Source organism: Danio aesculapii, chromosome 13 (assembly GCF_903798145.1).
Source record: "Danio aesculapii chromosome 13, fDanAes4.1, whole genome shotgun sequence".
NCBI classification, from domain to species: Eukaryota; Metazoa; Chordata; class Actinopteri; order Cypriniformes; family Danionidae; genus Danio; species Danio aesculapii.
The window spans coordinates 4,998,899-5,016,587 of record NC_079447.1 but is presented as its reverse complement, the minus strand read 5'-3'; the positions used below and the strand labels follow the sequence as shown (position 1 = coordinate 5,016,587).

Sequence of the window (17,689 nt, the reverse complement as noted above, 5' to 3'; positions counted from 1 at the left end):
CATAAAAGCAGAACACGTAAATTCACCAATTACTCCCCAAATACATGCAAGTAAGTGGTTGGTGAACTTAGAGAGGAGTAGATTCAACTTAATAGTTACTTTCAGTATGTGTATCTGATATGATTAAAACACATCGGCAAATTATATTTAAATGAATTGTCAGACTTCCTTGTGTGTTTTACAAACTCTAAAGTTCTTGTTTTACTAGTACTTGTGTGTATTTACATGTCTAAATCATAAATTAAGCAATAGGCTGTAAAAAAGGCTGCATAATTGTGATAATATGACACGTCTTAAGTTGGTCGAGTTAAGTTGGTCTTGTTTTCGGAAAAAAAAAAAACGAAAAAAAGAAGCACTTTTCTGACGGTCCCTTACTGAGAGCTTAGCTCAGCGCGAGCTCTCTCTGGCTAAACGCATATTGCGACTGCTCGAGCGAAAAAAGAAAGACAGCTGTGAAACATAACCAGCTTTGTCTTTTTGTAGGGAATACAGTTTAGATCTTTTTAGGGTGAGAGGTTTTTTAGTTGATGCCGTCTGTCACTGAATGTGTCAGGAATACCGAAAACAAAACCAACTTAACCCCGCTGTCTTTCTCTGGCTCAGCACCAGACAAGACACCAGCACCAGGGACTTTACGGTTCTCACTTCGAAACGGAACAAAAGTAGGATTCTGTAACGTTAGTGATTTACCATGATTTACCCAGCTGTAGCTGTTGCTCCCTTCCGCGTCATCCCTGTCTTTGACTGCAAAGTGAATGAATGAGGCTCGTGGCAGACGCTGAAGAGATTCGCGCTGTGATTGGCTGAGTGATCGTTCACTCAAATCAAGTAACAAATCAGAGAACACTTGCGGCCGCTAGGTCAAATAAAACGTGTGAGCCAGTCGGGGGACAGAATAACCTGTTTCCAAAAAGTGAGGGGGACGTGTCCCCCCCGTCCCCCCTGGTTGCTATGCCCCTGCCTCCAGGAACAGTGTTGGGAAACACTGCTTTATATTAATCCTGATTGGCTGATTTGATGTTATTTTCAGAAAACACACAGCTAAAGAAGTTCCGGCAGGTTTTGAATTGGTTGAGGTGTCATATCACTACACTGAATGGTTTGACTGATTTCACATCCACAACAGACAAAAATCATATCAAAACACAACAGAAGGCTTTGGATGACATAATGCTACACACAAGAGGACAAAAACCTGACAAATGTCTGAAATACACTAGTTATCAGTGTCTTTCAGGGTTTCTGCAGGTTTCACAAAGTCAAAATTAAGACTTTTTAAGACCTTTTTAAGGATTTTTCTAATGGCCTGTTTGGTCCTGTGGAAAAATGTTTACTTTCCCCATCCAAAAAAAAAAAAAATCGAATTAACTAGTTATTTCTTTGCCACAATTTTTAAATAATGTGTCAAAAAAGCAAACCCTAATTGTATGCATGCACAATTTTTTAACATAACTTCTTCTTTTTCTTCTTCTTCTTCAAAAAACCCCCAAAACATATTGGTAGAGTTTGGTTGAGTTTTTTTAGATGGATTGTTGGTGATTGGACAGATGGAAATTAAGACTTGCTTAAAAGGATTTAAAACCTACAAGCCAATATTTCAGTGAATTTAAGACCTTTAAAGCCTAAAATAAAGCCTAGTTTTTATTTAAGACATTTTAAGACTTTTTATGACCCTGCGGAAACCCTAGTGTAATACCCTTTGGAAACCATACTGTAATAATTAACTCCAGTCTGTTGAATTATTTGAAAAATAATCCCACTTCAGCCCGTGACTGCATTATTATTTTATTAACAATTCAACACTCATCAATTATTCCTTCCATATATACTATACGTCATCAATTACAATATGTCATCAATTATTCCTTACATATAATATACATTTGTGTCTGCTAGAATTGCTTTATTTTAATACAACACTGTAACTTTTATAGCTCAGACATCTTGAAAATAGTCCGTTCTGTTAGTGTTGTGTATTGCCTATAGGTTTATCTGGTAATAGTTTAGTTTAAGTCACAATTTATGCTATTTACTATTAGTTTATAACTCTTATGTTACATCCTTAATCCAACCCAATACCGAAACTTACTAACTAACAACAAAGACATACAGAATACATAAAAGACATGTCACTTGTATAGTTTTGAATGACTGACTATTCTCCAGGGAAGGGGCTAGAGCAGTGGTGGGCAAACTTTTTAACCCGAGGGCCACATCAAGTTTTGCAAACCAAGTGAAGGGCCACATGTCAAATCCTTCAAAAAACAACTTATTTATAGTGGCAGTATGCATAGAACATGTAATATCAGACAGAAACATGTCACATTAACACAAAACATATTCTAAAAATAGTTATTATTGAGTCAAATTTACAAGTCAAATGAATTAGCACTGCTATTAATATTTCCTTATAAATCATCATAAAACAATAATAGTGCGGAGAGTGCGCGCGACGTGTGAGGAGGGATCCGGTGGTGAGGGCTGAGAAGGGTGTGCAACTTACATGAGGACCGGGAGGAAGACGCGTGATTTCCGGGAGATTATCACTCGTTTGCGGGTATCCGGGAGTCTCTATGCATTTACGGGAGACTCCTGGAACTTCCGCGAGACTTGAGATGTCTGTAACACTCAACAGTAACACTCGCAAATACCCAGCTGATTCAGTCGTTGGCTAACAACATAAAAAAGCACACGGCGCTCCTTTATTTCTTGTCAACAGAAAGGCAGTGCGCTGCACCTCGCGGTGTTGGAACGTAAATCCGCGTTAGCTGTGATCGGCCTCTTAGGTTGTAGTCTTTAAAAACAGCAGTACTTACTTGGCATATTACACCTAGCGCTTTCTGTCTGATATTGGTCAAGTATTTTGTTGTCCATTCTTCTTTAAACACACGGCATTCAGAGTCCATTGTGTTTGCCTGACTCATTTTCAGTCATTTAGCGCTCGAGTGCATTTTAATATCCGAGAGTGTGTTCTAATTCTACTGGTTGCGCTAAGGGTACCGCGTGCAATACTGCTATCACATGGCGTTCACTTGTAGTGCATCATTAATTTACTATTCTACAACATAACTGTTACTCAGAAGCAGCATTTTAAAAACTCCCTCGCGGGCCGGATGAAAGTGTTCAGCGGGCCGCATATGGCCCGCGGGCCGTAGTTTGCCCACCTCTGGGCTAGAGCCAGAGGTGAGTTTCTGCGGATTTTGTGTGAGTCGAACATTTAGAAATGAAACTGAAGAGAGTTGTTCTGATGAAACTGAGTTGTTGTTTAATTTTATTGGTGATTCCAAATATGTAACATAATCGTAAGCTTGGCACCTAATTTTGGAGAATTTGATGTTTCCCCATTTAAACAGAATGCCCAAGCATACTGCCCGAGAGGCGTTTCAAAGAGTGAAAAGACTTGCTTAAAAGGATTTTGCTAATAATAAGCAGCTAATTAGCAGTTTACTGAGCTAAAAGTCTTAGTTAATATAGTTAGATAAAAAATAGTGTTACCGTCTATCTCTATAGATATAATCCTGACATAACATAATATGGATAAGAAGGTTTCTATCATCAGTACTGAGTTAACTCGCTAAATGACATAAAGCAGACTGTAATTTGAAGTCTAACCTCTGGAGATCATGTTTATATATGAAAGTGTAGTCTCTGGCGCGCTCTTCTAAAACATTAGAGGGAGGACCATCTCATTATCAAACTGTACGTCTCGCGCTTCAACATGTTGTGTATTTAAGCCTCATTCATCTCTGTGAAACAAGCATCTGTGAGTCTGTTACTTTGAAATACTCCAGTGTGTAAAAGAAAGCAGTGCCAGAAAAGAAACGTCTGCATACAGTAAGAGCTGCATTATCAGATGTCTGGTGGAATGGACTACCAAGCTGTTACAGGTGTGTTCATAAATAAAAAAAATGAAGAAGACTCTCATATCATGTATAGTTGAAGTTAGAATTATTAGCCCTCCTGAATTATTAGCTCCCTGTATATTTTTTCCCAATTTCTGTTTAACGGAGATCATTTTTTTCAGCACATTTCTAAACATAATAGTTTTAATAACTCATTTCTAATAACTGATTTATTTTATCTTTGCCATGATGACAGTAAATAATATTTGACTAGATATTTTTCAGCTTACGGTGACATTTAAAGGCTTAATTAGATTAATTAGGCAAGTTAGGGTAATTAGGCAAGTCATTATATAACAGTGGTTTGTTCTGTAGACAATCGAAAACAAATATAGCTTAAGGGGGCTAATAATTTTGACCTTAAAATTGTTAAAAATTAAAAACTGCTTTTATTCTAGCCGAAATAAAACAAATACGACTTTCTCCAGAAGAAAAAAATTATTATAGGAAATACTGTGGAAATTTCCTTGCTCTGTATAAAAAAAATTCACAGGATGGCAAATAATTTTGACTTAATGATTGACTTTAATTTTAACCGTATGCTCTTGCGCAATGCTTTTGTGTATTTAATAAAACTGGCTTATATTTCTTTCCATTTTTTCAGCTATTATTTGGCTCAAAAGTCTGTTCACTATAATAGCAGAAAGTGTCTAATACTGTATAAGAGTGTAATATAAGAAAAGAAAAGAAAGTTAAACGTATCTTTGAACAATAACTGACAGGATTTTTATTTTGGGTGCAGTTTCTCATGAAGCGTAAATCTCACCCTGTGATTGTTGTGTCCACTTCATGTACCAGCGGGATGGATAACTCCAATGTGTTATCATGAAGAGTGTTGTCATGTTCTGGATTGGCACTGAGAGAAAAAGAAAATAGTTTTTAGCAAAGATTATTTTAAAAAGATTAATAAATTTAAATAAATAAATACATTTAATCTCAATTAAAATAAATAAATAAATAAATAAATACATTTAATCTCAATTCAAATGAATAAATAAATAAATAAATAAGTAAGTAAGTAACTAAGTAAATAAATAAATAGATAAGTAAGTAGGTAAGTAAGAAACTAAGGAAATAAATAAATAAATAAATAAATAAATAAATAAATAAATACATTTAATCTCAATTAAAATAAATAAATAAATAAATAAATAAATAAATAAATAAATACATTTAATCTCAATTCAAATGAATAAATAAATAAATAAATAAGTAAGTAACTAAGTAAATAAATAAATAAATAAGTAGGTAAGTAAGAAACTAAGGAAATAAATAAATAAATAAGTAACTAAGTAAATAAATAAATAAAAAAGTAACTAAGTAAATAAATAAATAAATAAATAAGTAACTAAGTAAGTAAATAAATAAACACATTTAATCTCAATTCAAATGAATAAATAAATAAATAAACATATTTAATCTCAAATTAAATGAATAAATAAATAAATAAATAAGTAAGTAACTAAGTAAATAAATAAATAAATAAATAAGTAAGTAGGTAAGTAACTAAGTAAATAAATAAATAAATAAATAAGTAAGTAACTAAGTAAATAAATAAATAAATTAATTAATTAATTAATAAATACATTTAATCTCAATTCAAATAAATAAATGCCACCCTGGGTTATTCTATTTAAATGAATTTAATCTAAAACAAATAAACAAACAAATAAGTAAGTAAGTAAGTAAGTAAATAAATAAATAATAAATAAATAAATACATTTAATCTCAATTCAAATAAATAAATACCCTGGGTTATTCTATTTAAATAAGTTTAATCTAAAATAAATAAATAAATAAATAAAACATTTCTGGTCAAACTTAATTTGGGTGAAATAAAATATCAAATTAAAGACATTAAAATATTTCTATTTCAATAAAATAAAATTTGAATATCATTTAAATAAAATATAAATGAGATCAAATTAAATAAAATAATAAAATAAAATAATTATTAATTAAATAAAAAAATTAAAATAAATATAATATAACAAATTATTTTGTTCATTAAAAACAATATGAAAAAATGCTTTAAAAACATTTAAACATTTACTACATCAAAAAGCAATTAATATTATTTCATATTTACTGAATCATCTTCAATAATCTTTCACAAAGTTTTTGCCATTTTTGATCAAATAAATGCAGCTGAAGTAAGCATAAGGGGCTTTTTCTCAAAACCTTTACCAACACAAACGTTTAAACATATTGGTTTTGACATGACATTTGTTTTTAGCATAGTTGTACGGTCAAGTAAGAAGGCCAAACGTCCATTATGAAAGTTGTATTTGCCTCTCAAAGACCTAGTCTTTACCACTTACTGTGTAATACACATCTCAGAGCAAAGAAAACACATCTGGCCAGCATTAGATTAATATCATCACTTCAATATCAAGCGAAACCACTTCATTTCTCTCGAAATAGCCAAATAGGGAGAAAGTCCAAATGTCTAATCTATCGAGTTCTCAAATATAAACATCGTGACATTCACTAATGTGGATGGATGATATGAACCATGTGTTTTTTAATCGCACAAGTAAATCTTGCATTTTTAAAGAGGTTTGTTCAGCCCAGAGGCGGCGGCATGGTGGCTCAGTGGTTAGCACTGTCGCCTCACAGCAAGAAAGTCACTGGTTCGAGTCCCAGCTGGGCCAGTTGGCATTTCTGTGTGGAGTTTGCATGTTCTCCTGGTGTTGGCATGGGTTTCCTTAATTGGTCGTAGTATATGAGTGTGTGTGAATGAGTGTATGGGTGTTTCCCAGTACTGGGTTGCAGCCGGAAGGGCATCCGCTACGTAAAACATATGCTGGAACAGTTAGCGGTTCATTCTGCTGTGGCGACCGCTGATGAATAAGGGACTAAGCTGAAGGAAAATGAATGAATGAATGTTCAGTCCAAATCTCACCTTCTAGCGTGCACCAAAAACAGCAGCGTTTCATTTTCACCAGAAAGACGACTCGTGTCAAAAAGCGCAGATATATGGTACTGAAAAAAAGTAAAAAGGTCAGAAGTAGACTGTGTTAAAAATATCAGTGAATTAGTAGCTTTCCAGATTTTGCGTTTCATGTTTTTATTTAAGCTTTTGAATTGCATTATGGGAGCTTTCTTCTTTCTTCCAGCAACTTTTAACCTTGAAAAGTTCCAAAAAGTGACTTTTACTAACGTTTTTAATACACTGTAAAAAATAGGCGTGATTTCCACAGTAAAAAAACTGTAAAAGTGCTACAGTAAAAATCCGTAACCTGGTTAACAGTATGTTTCCTTAATATATACGGTGAATAACCGTAAATTGACTTTCCCAGAATTCCCTGCACGGCACATCACTTGTTATGCTTTTTGTTGACATTAATCTTGATCTTTTTAGTTGTTTCCCCATCAGTGATGTACATTACAGATTTATGTTACATCTAATGTTGATAAACAATGTTTATTTCATGACTTTAATTTCATGTGTGTTACCATACTGGTGTTTAGTAGCTGTGTGAGTGACACTGATTTTCTGTTGTGAAAAAACCTATATGAGATGAGTATTGGTTTATTATGTAACTTTCTCATCACCACCAGCATATGGCTGTGTTAACATGTCTGTGTAATAAAAGATGTGTAGATGTTGATATTCGAAAATACAGACATATTACATCTATAAATTAATGAAATACGGTAGTTTACTGTAAAAATGAGAAAATACTGTCAACCACAGCGACCTTATTTTTATTTACCTTAAATTTTACGCATTTATTTTTTACAGTGTAGGTTAAAGTGCTATACTGTCTTGGTTGGTGTTGTATATTACACTACAAACACCTTATAATAAACTGGCTTTATATTTCTGTAATTTAACAGACTTATTTCTCTAGATATTATTTCTTACACATTATATTATTTCAAACTAAAATGTCAATAAAAGTCACTTTGTTAAAATGTGAAGTTGAACTTTCAACATCAAAACTCGACTGAGCGAAAATTGGCATCCCATAATGCAATTCACAACCATAAATAAACAGAAAACACTTGCGAATCACAAAATTTTCTTTGCAGTTTTTACAGTATATAAGGGTAAAAGGATAGTTCACGCAAAAATGAAAATTATGTCATCGTTTACTCCCCCTTTACTTGTTTCAAACCATTATTAGTTTCTATCTTTCATAAAAGAAGACATTTTGAAGAAAGCTGGAATCCTGTAACCATTGACTTCCATAGTACTTGTTTTTTCTACTATGGCAGCTAGCTCTCTGCAACTCTCACATGATTGCCCCCTAAAGCTAAGCAGAGCTACGCCTGGTCAGTACCTGGATGGGTGACCACACGGGAAAGCTAGGTTGCGGCAGGAAGTGGTGTTAGACCAGCAGGGGGTGCTAAACCTGTCTGTGTGGGTCCTAATGCCTTAGTATATTGATGGGGACTCTATACTGCACAGTGAGCACTATCTTTTAGATGAGACGTTAAACCGAGGTCCTGACTCTCTGTGGTCATTAAAAACCCTGGCATCCTGGCCAAATTTGTCCACTGGCCTCTGTCCATCATGGCCTCCTAACCTTCTCCATATCGTAACTGGCTTTATCACACTGTCTCCTCTTCACCAATCAGGCACAATATGGCTGCCGTCTCGTCATCCAGGTGGATGCTGCACACTGGTGGTGGATGAGGAGATTCCTTCCAGAAATGTAGTAATAATAATAATATAATAATAATAATAATAATAATAATAATAATAAAAATAATAGATAATAATAATAATACTATTTAATAATAATAATAATAATAATAATAATAATAATATTTAATAATAATAATAATAATAATAATAATAATAATACCAACAACAACAATAATAATAATTAATAATAATAATAATAATTAATAATAATAATAATAATAATTAATAATAATAATAATAATATTTAATATTAATAATAATAATAAAAATAATAATAACATAAATAAACAACAAATTATATAATAACAATTATTATTATTATTATTATTATTATTATTATTATTATTATTATTATTATTATTAAATATTATTATTAAATATTATTATTATTATTAAATGTTATTATTATTATTATTATTATTATTATTATTGTTATTATTATTATTATTATTATTATTGTTGTTGTTGTTATTATTATTATTATTATTATTATTATTATGGACGTTAATGTTTACAGGCTTTCAGCTTTTTTCAAAATATATTCCTTTGTGTTCAACAGAAAAAGGAAACTTATAAGGGTTTGGCACCGCCTGAGAATTAGTAGTGAGGAAATTTTTTATTTTTGTGTGAACTGTCCCTTTAAGTGTAATTGCATCTTTAATCTTTAAGTTGTTCAAGTACCTTGGTTTGTGCCCTCATGAAAGGAAAGCCAACGCTACACTTGAGGAAGTCCAGCTCTACCAGCATACAGGAAATGCCCTTTTCTTCCTGGAACCAAAACAGACAGACAAAAGAGCAAACGACAGTGAGTATAACCAGTCAAACGCTTCAAACACTGGACTAATTTGTAAAGACCACAAGAGAAAACCATGCCAAAAAAAAAAGGAAGAAAAAACACCAAGAACATGCTGAGCAAACATTCAGAAGGTATGCGAATGGTTACCAGCTGAGAAATATAAACAAGATGAATTTAACATGCATTAAAATGATGTGTCGATATCCTCATTCAATCAAGAACAAAGACAACTGGAGGTAAATAAATCCAGTTTTTACTTTTATGCTTGCTGTTTTAATTTCAAGAGGTCAACACACCCGTTGGTCAGCAAGATAGATCATTTTAAAGTGAATATAAAACTAAAATTGCAGTCATTTTAATTTCATGTACCCACAAAATTTAATCAAAATAACTTCCCCACCCTCCATAATGACATCTCTTCTCTAATAACTTGTTTACTGGTGAAAGGGTGGGATATAAACCTGTCAATCACATGAGATCCACCAACAGCAAACCACAACCGTATAATCAATCCCTATGAACAACATCATGTCTCATTTAAGAATCTGTGTTATTCAGACATACATCATTATAGAGATGAAAAGTCAACTTTAATTTCCATTTCATGATCATTTACAACATCTGCAACCATTCAAATGCATCCTGCTTAACCTCTTAAGGCACAAGGTGTTTTTTTACATGCATTTTTTATTTCTCTTTACTATTTGGGCTTATTGGAACCTAATTAGAATTAAACCCAAGTATCATCTTTTGAAATGATGTGCAAACCCGATTCCAAAAAAGTTGGAACAATTCAATTCAATTCACTTCACCTTTATTTGTATAGCGCTTATACAACGTAGATTGTGTCAAAGCAGCTTCACATAAAAGGTCATATTAAATAGGAACAGTGTAATTCAGTTTGTAGTGTTTAAGTTCAGTTCAGTTTAGCTCAGTTCAGTGTGGTTTAATAATCACTACTGAGAGTCCAAACACTGAAGAGCAAATCCAACGATGCGCAGCTCTACAGATCCTGAACCATGCAAGCCAGTGGCGACAGCGGAGAGGGAAAAAAAACTTCGCTAATGGCGGAAGTGAAGAAAAAAAAAAAACCTTAAGAGAAACCAGGCTCAGTTGGGCACGACCATTTTAATTTCTCCGCTGGCCAAACGTCTTGTGCAGAGCTGCAGTCTCAGTGGCGGAGGCTGGAAGCTGGCCTCAGCGAAGACTCGTCTGTCTCTGGAGCGTCACAGAAATCAGTCTCATGTTCTCCACTCTTCCATGACCATCACAGTAGCTGCTCAGGATACGGCCTGGTCCAGGATATGGAAACCTTGGGATCATCTCGTCGTTGGACAAATTGTGAATCAAATCTGAAGGCAATGATGTGGAAGCTCCAAATTTCAACATCAGAATCAGAAAGAGCTTTATTGCCAGGTATGTTCACACATACGAGGAATTTGTTTTGGTGACAGAGCTTCTACAGTGCAACAGGATTACAGAGACAGGACAAAAAACAGATCATAAATATATTTAAAAAAATAGAAGTAAGTAGTGAGTGCAAATATACAGATTGACAAGTGTATGTACGTGTTTATTACTATATACAACGTTATATGTGCAGCTGTTATGTGCAAAGTGGCATGTAAAGTGTGTTGTTAAATAAGTGTATATGTGTATAAAAGTGTATAGCAAGTAGTAATGTTGGTTTCGCAATTATTATCATCAAGTGTTCGATTCTGTAAATATTTGATTCTGTATAGAACATAGACGATATATCTAATGTTTAAACTGAGAAAATGTATAATTTTAAGAAGGAAATAAGTTGATTTTATCACTTTATCACAACACATTACAAAAAAAGTTCTCGAGAGAAAATGACGTCGACTGAAACTTTCTGTCGTACACCACGCCCAACGAAAGGGCACCCTTGGTAGTGTTAACGAAAGCCTGATAAAGGTGACCCGTACTGACCCGAACTGTACTGTACCAGTCAGTGTAAAGGAGCCATTAGTTTACCAACATTGATGTAAAGTTGAAGTAAAGTTGACAATTCTGTTCTTTAATTGCAACTGAAATGTCATTTAATTTCGATCTAATGAATTTAACTTGATGTTACTTTCTTGTTTACTACTGTGAAGCACCTCCGAAACAATCTGTACCGTATAGAGTGCCAGATAAATAAATGTGACTTGACTGGTTGGTAAATAACTGTACTCTGGCAGAACAGTGAGAGGGACCGCGGCCAGCTTTCTCTAAACACAGCAGATCGGCACCGGCTGCTTCATGTAAACAGTTGTGTTTCCACCCCGTGAGGAGTGAAGCGTTCCTGAAGCGAGAGTTCATCCTTTCACAGAAACCATCAGGGCCAGCGATAAACCAGACGGCTTCACAATGGAGAGGATGAGCGCTTAACTCTGAGATCTTCGGCTCCACGTGAGGTCCTGCACGTGTTCCCCATTCTTCAGTTTATAGGGCAGCTATTCTTAGCCACGTCGCAGCAATAACAAGAACTGCTGCTGCCGGAGAAGCAAATACATCAATAAATAGCAGACGAGGGGGTGCGGGAAAGCCTGGGACTGTTTGCAAAAGCCATTTTTCATGCACTCGGTGACTCTCGGGGGAAGAGTTTGAGGTTTTGGCCTCACGTTTTACACTCATTTGCAGGATTTACATTCACACTCTGTTTTCTCCCAGATTTCAGCACTGCTAACATACAGCAGGGCATCTCTACTGGCAGTCTGCAGACTGAATGTGCCATGTTTTACAGTTCAAGAGCACTCGGTGGTCAACAATTTACGGTCTGTGGCCTGTATCTGCACCGGATCATGCATTTTTACATTCTCTAGCTGCAGTTCAGCAACCCTATAGTTCCCTGAAACATGATATTAGGCACATACACTCACCGGCCACTTTATTAGGTACACCTGTTTGTCATGTACTAATTTGTAGGGAAGTATGTGATTTCGCACATAATATTAGTAATCCTCCCGTAGTATTTGTAATATACACTCACCGGCCACTTTATTGGGTACACCTGTCCAACTTCACGTTAATGCGAATTTCTAATCAGCCAATCACATGGCAGCAACTCAATGCATTTAGACATGTCCCAAATTATCATGTGAATTTGATTTATTACAAATCAGAAATGACTCTTTAGCCTTAACTGATTATATAGCCTTCAATTATTTTTAACACCTAACATACCAGACTCAAAATCCTTCAATTTCATAATTATATCCAGTCCCTTTTTTGTTTGTGAAATATTAATACACAATATTACTAATAATGGCTCTTGAACAAAAGCATACAGGCTTTCTGATGTACATTATGTGTCAAAAAACTACACTAGACATTATTGACTCAGCCGTCTCTGTCTGGCCCCAGTGAGGAGACGTGCCCTTTGTCTTCATCAAGTCGACTTAAACAAGCAACGCTCTGACACAATGTACTCTAAAGCACTAGCAGGAAAACCCAAGAACAACTCCAGCTCAAGAATGTCCTCTATTTCCTAAACTGCAAACACACAGCTGGCGCTCCCATGAAGGGAAGAGCATGTGTTTACCCATCAGCCACCTGTACTGTAGGCATACAGACTGTGTGACACCTGCATTGTTTGTTTCTGAACCTAATGTTCTTTCTAGTTTAGTATGGTTTGTTTCAGCAACAGATGAAAATGCAATGATGAAAATCAAAAACATTACCATAACTGGTCAGAGATAAAGAGGTGGCTATAGGAACATGAAGCAAAGATAAAAAGGAGGGTGTGGGGGAGAGGTGCAACAATTTAAATCAAAAACAAATCAAACACTCTTTAAATGTGAATATTTGAAGATATACATTATTCTCTTATTGAGTTCTGGGTGTGTTTTGAGCATAACGTACATTAAACCAATCAGAGTCTCATGTCTTATTCTCTTTATGAGTCGCACCATGGCGCATTTGCTGTTTACATGGTGGACTGTAAGTGTAAACGCATCACTAACGATAAAACAGTTAAACAGAGTATCTGCAACGTGAGGATAAAGAATGAGCCTCCTCCATTCAGCCTCTTTACTTTCACTTGACTTTTTACTTTACTCCTTTACTTGTACAACGGTGTTGTACGCACTCTACTGAAGACATCCATTAGTCTACATATTTAATTTAGTCTGTTAAGCACAAAGATTTGCTCAGAACTATTTCTAAATTCAGTTTTAATTTCCAGCAAACTAATAAATGTCTTTTTATGTGTTTGAAAGATGTTTCTTTTGCTCACAGAAGCTGCATTTACTTAATCAAAGATACAGTAAAACAGTTACATTGTGAAATAATAATAAAAACTAAAACAATAGTTTTCTTTGTGAAGATACTGTCAAATATCATATATTCCTGTGATTAAACGCTGAATTTTCAGCTCCTTAACATTAGGAAAATTATTTTATGCGTGAAACTTTTGAAGGAGGAGTGATTTTTTCTGGATTATTATACTAATATTAAGTTAAAAATGCATTTATTTAAAACTAATATTTAGTTTAACAATATATATTTGTTACATGTTACCTTTTAAAATTGTAATGCATCCTTAATTGTGTAATTAAATGTACCATTTTTTGTTTATTTTTAATCTTTCTAAACCAAAATCTTCTGACACTTTTTTGTCACATTTATTGTATAATCATTTTAATCTTCTTTCATTCATTCATTTTCCTTCAGTTTAGTCCCTTTATTCACAGTGGAATGACGCTACAGTGGAATGACCCGCCAACTTATCCAGCATACGTTTTACACAGCGGATGCCCTTCCAGCTGCAACCCAGGCCTGGGAAACATCCATACACTCATACATGCACACACATACACTACGGCTTATTTAGTTTATCCAATTCCCCAATAGCGCATGTGTTACCGTGGGGAAACTGGACTCGAACCAGCGACCTTCTTGCTGTGAGGTGACAATACTAACCACTGAGCCACCATGTCCCCCATTTTAATCTTTATTTTGTAAAAGATTTGCATTTGGACTACCTTTCAATCAAATAAAATCCTCTTAAATTCCACTTTCCGAAGTCCATCCAGTGTTTTTTGTCAAGACAGTTTTGATAATTGTTTTCCACTTTGTCATACAGGAAGGAAAGTTGTGTTTTCATGAGCCACAACACTCTTGCTCTGTGTGTTTATAAACTGAAACATTAACAAGTCTCAAAAATAAACTCTTAAAGGGGAGCTATTATGTAAAAATCACTTTTATAAGGGGTTAAAACCATAGACTGTAAAATATATGGACGTAGTATCCATGACGTCACCCATAGGTTTCTGAACACTGCAAAAGAAGCTACAAGTAGGCGCGGCCAACCGTCGCCATTTTGTTCGCGCATCATCGCACCCACGGCGGGATACCAAACAAGGGCAAAGAGGCGGAGAGTGAGCGGAGCTACAGACACCTGCTGGCACTTTGCTTAGACCTGGCAGACAGACTTTACTTTGAGAGAAACGCTTGATACTTTATTACCTGCGACTCATTTGTGTTCTGACCACATGTGCTTGGCTGTACACTATATCAATAAAGTGTTTAGACTTTTAAAAACACTGCTGTAATACATTGAGCCACTAAACATTCTTCTTATGAGGTTTTACTACAGGAGGAAAATGCAAATTACTTCCAAACACTTCAGATATAGTGTGTGTTAGTAAATGCAGGACTATTGATGAACTCCAGCATAACACTGTATGACAATGCTTCAGATGACTGTTCTAGAGTCTACAGCTAATCAATCTGTCAGATTCTGGAGTGCTTTATGGGTCTAAAGAAAAATATTAATGATAAATGATCTTAAATAAAACAAATACATTTATAGAGATGGTATACAAGTATATAACTTTACTCACATGGGAAGCGGAGACCACGTGAATGGTTTGTGAGCACAATTAAGTGCACACAGCATCCCATATCATCTGATAATTGTAAGAAATAAGTCCAAAAGGCAGCTGACTGTGTAAAGCCACATATAACAACACAAAAATACGATGAATATGCCGAGATCAGTGGCTAATCTGCCGGATTCAGCTGAGGTGAAGTGACGGTGACCAGCGAGACCTAGCTGTCACTCAAGTGGCCACGCCCTTAATTATGCAAACTTAATATAACCTAATATAAAGGAAATGGATGAGTTATAAAAAAATTCACCCCCCTCACAGTTGTTATGGAGGGTAATAATAGCTATATGACCCAAAATCCTTCTTTGTACCAGGCTGTAAACACCTTTTTTTCTGCTGTAAAGTTGGCCATTTTAACAGTGGGCTCAATTGCAATTTGCTCTATTATGGAGCCAGGACTAGCGGAATTTTGATGAATTGTAGTTTCAGTTACTTCCGTATTGGCTTCCCGAGGGAGAGCGGGAGGTTGCTGCTTGGTTAAAACACAGTTGTTTGGCAACAGTGTATAAACAGTGGCTCATAAAAATTTAATCATTAAATTTATTTATAACCACACTTAATAAAAACAGTTTTAAAAAACACTTTGATCGATATTCTCCCTTTGTACGTGTCATCAGATGGAGAAAGCCCCGCCCAATAGTGATGATCTCTCCCTCATTAGCATAAACAGTCTGGAGTGAGAAGCAGCTGTCCGAGTTTTCACCTGCCGGAGATAATATCAGCAACTAAGAGGGATTAAAAATGTCGAGTTATAGGATGCAGATTCAGTTTTTCCACACAGATAACTTTAGTCCTGTTTTGAATCTGCCACTATGCTGACTCATAGGCATTTGTAGCCCCGCCCTCTATTAAAAAGAACACAATCTCATTTGAATTTAAAGTGACAGTCACCAAAACTGCACAGTTAGGATCAAAGCCTAAAGGGTCTGTTTCAAACAGTTATAAATCATTATATGTGTGGTATTTTGAGCTGAAACTTTACACAAACACTCTAGGGACACCAGAGACTTATTTTGCTCCTTTAAAGGGGGCATAATAGCGCCCCTTTAAACTAATTTCCAGCCAACTTGTTTCTCTTGTCATTTAATGCTCCGGCGACACCCAAATAAATCGAATTGCTTCTCAGAGACCAATTTGAAGGCCTTTGCTTCACCTGCTGCAATCCAATAGAAGCGCCGTCCGTGGTTTATCGAATTAAAGCAAGTGTGTTTCTTCACCCCGGGGCCGCATGAATGCAGAGATTCAGCTTCTGAAACCAATTCACCTCTGCGGATGGTTTGGGTTGCAAGACAAACACAAGGACAACAGGAGCTCCTATAATAGAGGTTCACACTCGGAATGATGGAGAGCTGTGGAGACGCAGCATTTGGACGGGTCACATCAACACAGACGACAATTAGAGGAGTCCTGCGGTGCATACAGTATTACAACAACAAACACTGTGTCTCTCATACACTTCCAGCTATTCAGCAGTCCGGACACATCCCTCTCAGATGACTCTCATAGAGTGTAAATAATCATGAGGAAATTTAAGACGATGTTAAACAATTATGAGCTCTGTCTGTATCCAAACACAAGGATATATAGAGTGAAATATGAATGGTTATCAAATAAAAAAGCAAATAAATAATCCATTAAGGTCAGACTAATGATTCAAAGATTGTGTTATAGTTTACTTACCTTTCCGAAAGCATATGACTTTTCCGTAACACTTTAGATCAATCATTAGTTATCACTATTAGCTATTGGCTTAATATCTGCCTATTATTAAGATATTTGCTGTTTATTTGTATTTATAAACCTACCTAACTACCTTAATAATTATTAATAAGTGGCAAATTAGGTGATAGTAAATGGTTTGTTGAAATGGAGATGTTTTGCAGAGTGTTCGCGCTGCCTTCTAAGCAGTAAACGTGAATGTACACATTGGGCTCTATCAGACACCCGGCACAATAAGGCACAAGACGTGTTTGGTGCGATGAATTGCTATTTTCAGACCAACGCAACCCTAATTTTAACATTTTGCGCCATGTTGTTTAAATAGCAAAACCATTTGCACCACTTTGTTGACTCATGTATGTGCTGGTCTAGAATGGAGGTGTGTTAAGGTGTATTGTTGCGTTACTATTTTGAGGAAATGAAAAAGACAGTGCAAAAGACCAGTAGAAAGCAGGTCTAAAGTCCAGCGCAGAGCGCGTTAGTTGAAAGCCGTAAACGCGTATACATTGCTTAATACACACAGGATGTACAAAAATATGCAAATACGTTAAATTAAAGATTAAAATATTACAAAAAACTATTATTTTCTATACATAATATAAAAACCACTGCCTCCATGCCATCTCGGGGGTGCTTTTTTCAGTTAATTCATGATAACTTGCTTTTGTTTAATGTTATTATTATTATTATTATTATTATTATTATTATTATTATTATT

At 35.1% G+C, this 17,689-nt stretch overlaps 1 protein-coding gene across 1 annotated transcript in view; it reads right to left on the bottom strand.

Moving 5' to 3' along the window:
• itga9 (integrin, alpha 9) overlaps nucleotides 1-17,689 on the bottom strand; it is a 234,721-nt gene that overhangs the window by 34,133 nt on the left and 182,899 nt on the right. Inside the window, exons 19-21 of the mRNA XM_056470391.1 lie at nucleotides 9,241-9,327; nucleotides 6,808-6,887; nucleotides 4,669-4,758 (exon numbers count right to left, since the gene is read on the bottom strand). Of these exons, the coding sequence (XP_056326366.1) occupies nucleotides 4,669-4,758; nucleotides 6,808-6,887; nucleotides 9,241-9,327 (257 nt within the window). The remainder of the gene's footprint in view (nucleotides 1-4,668; nucleotides 4,759-6,807; nucleotides 6,888-9,240; nucleotides 9,328-17,689) is intronic.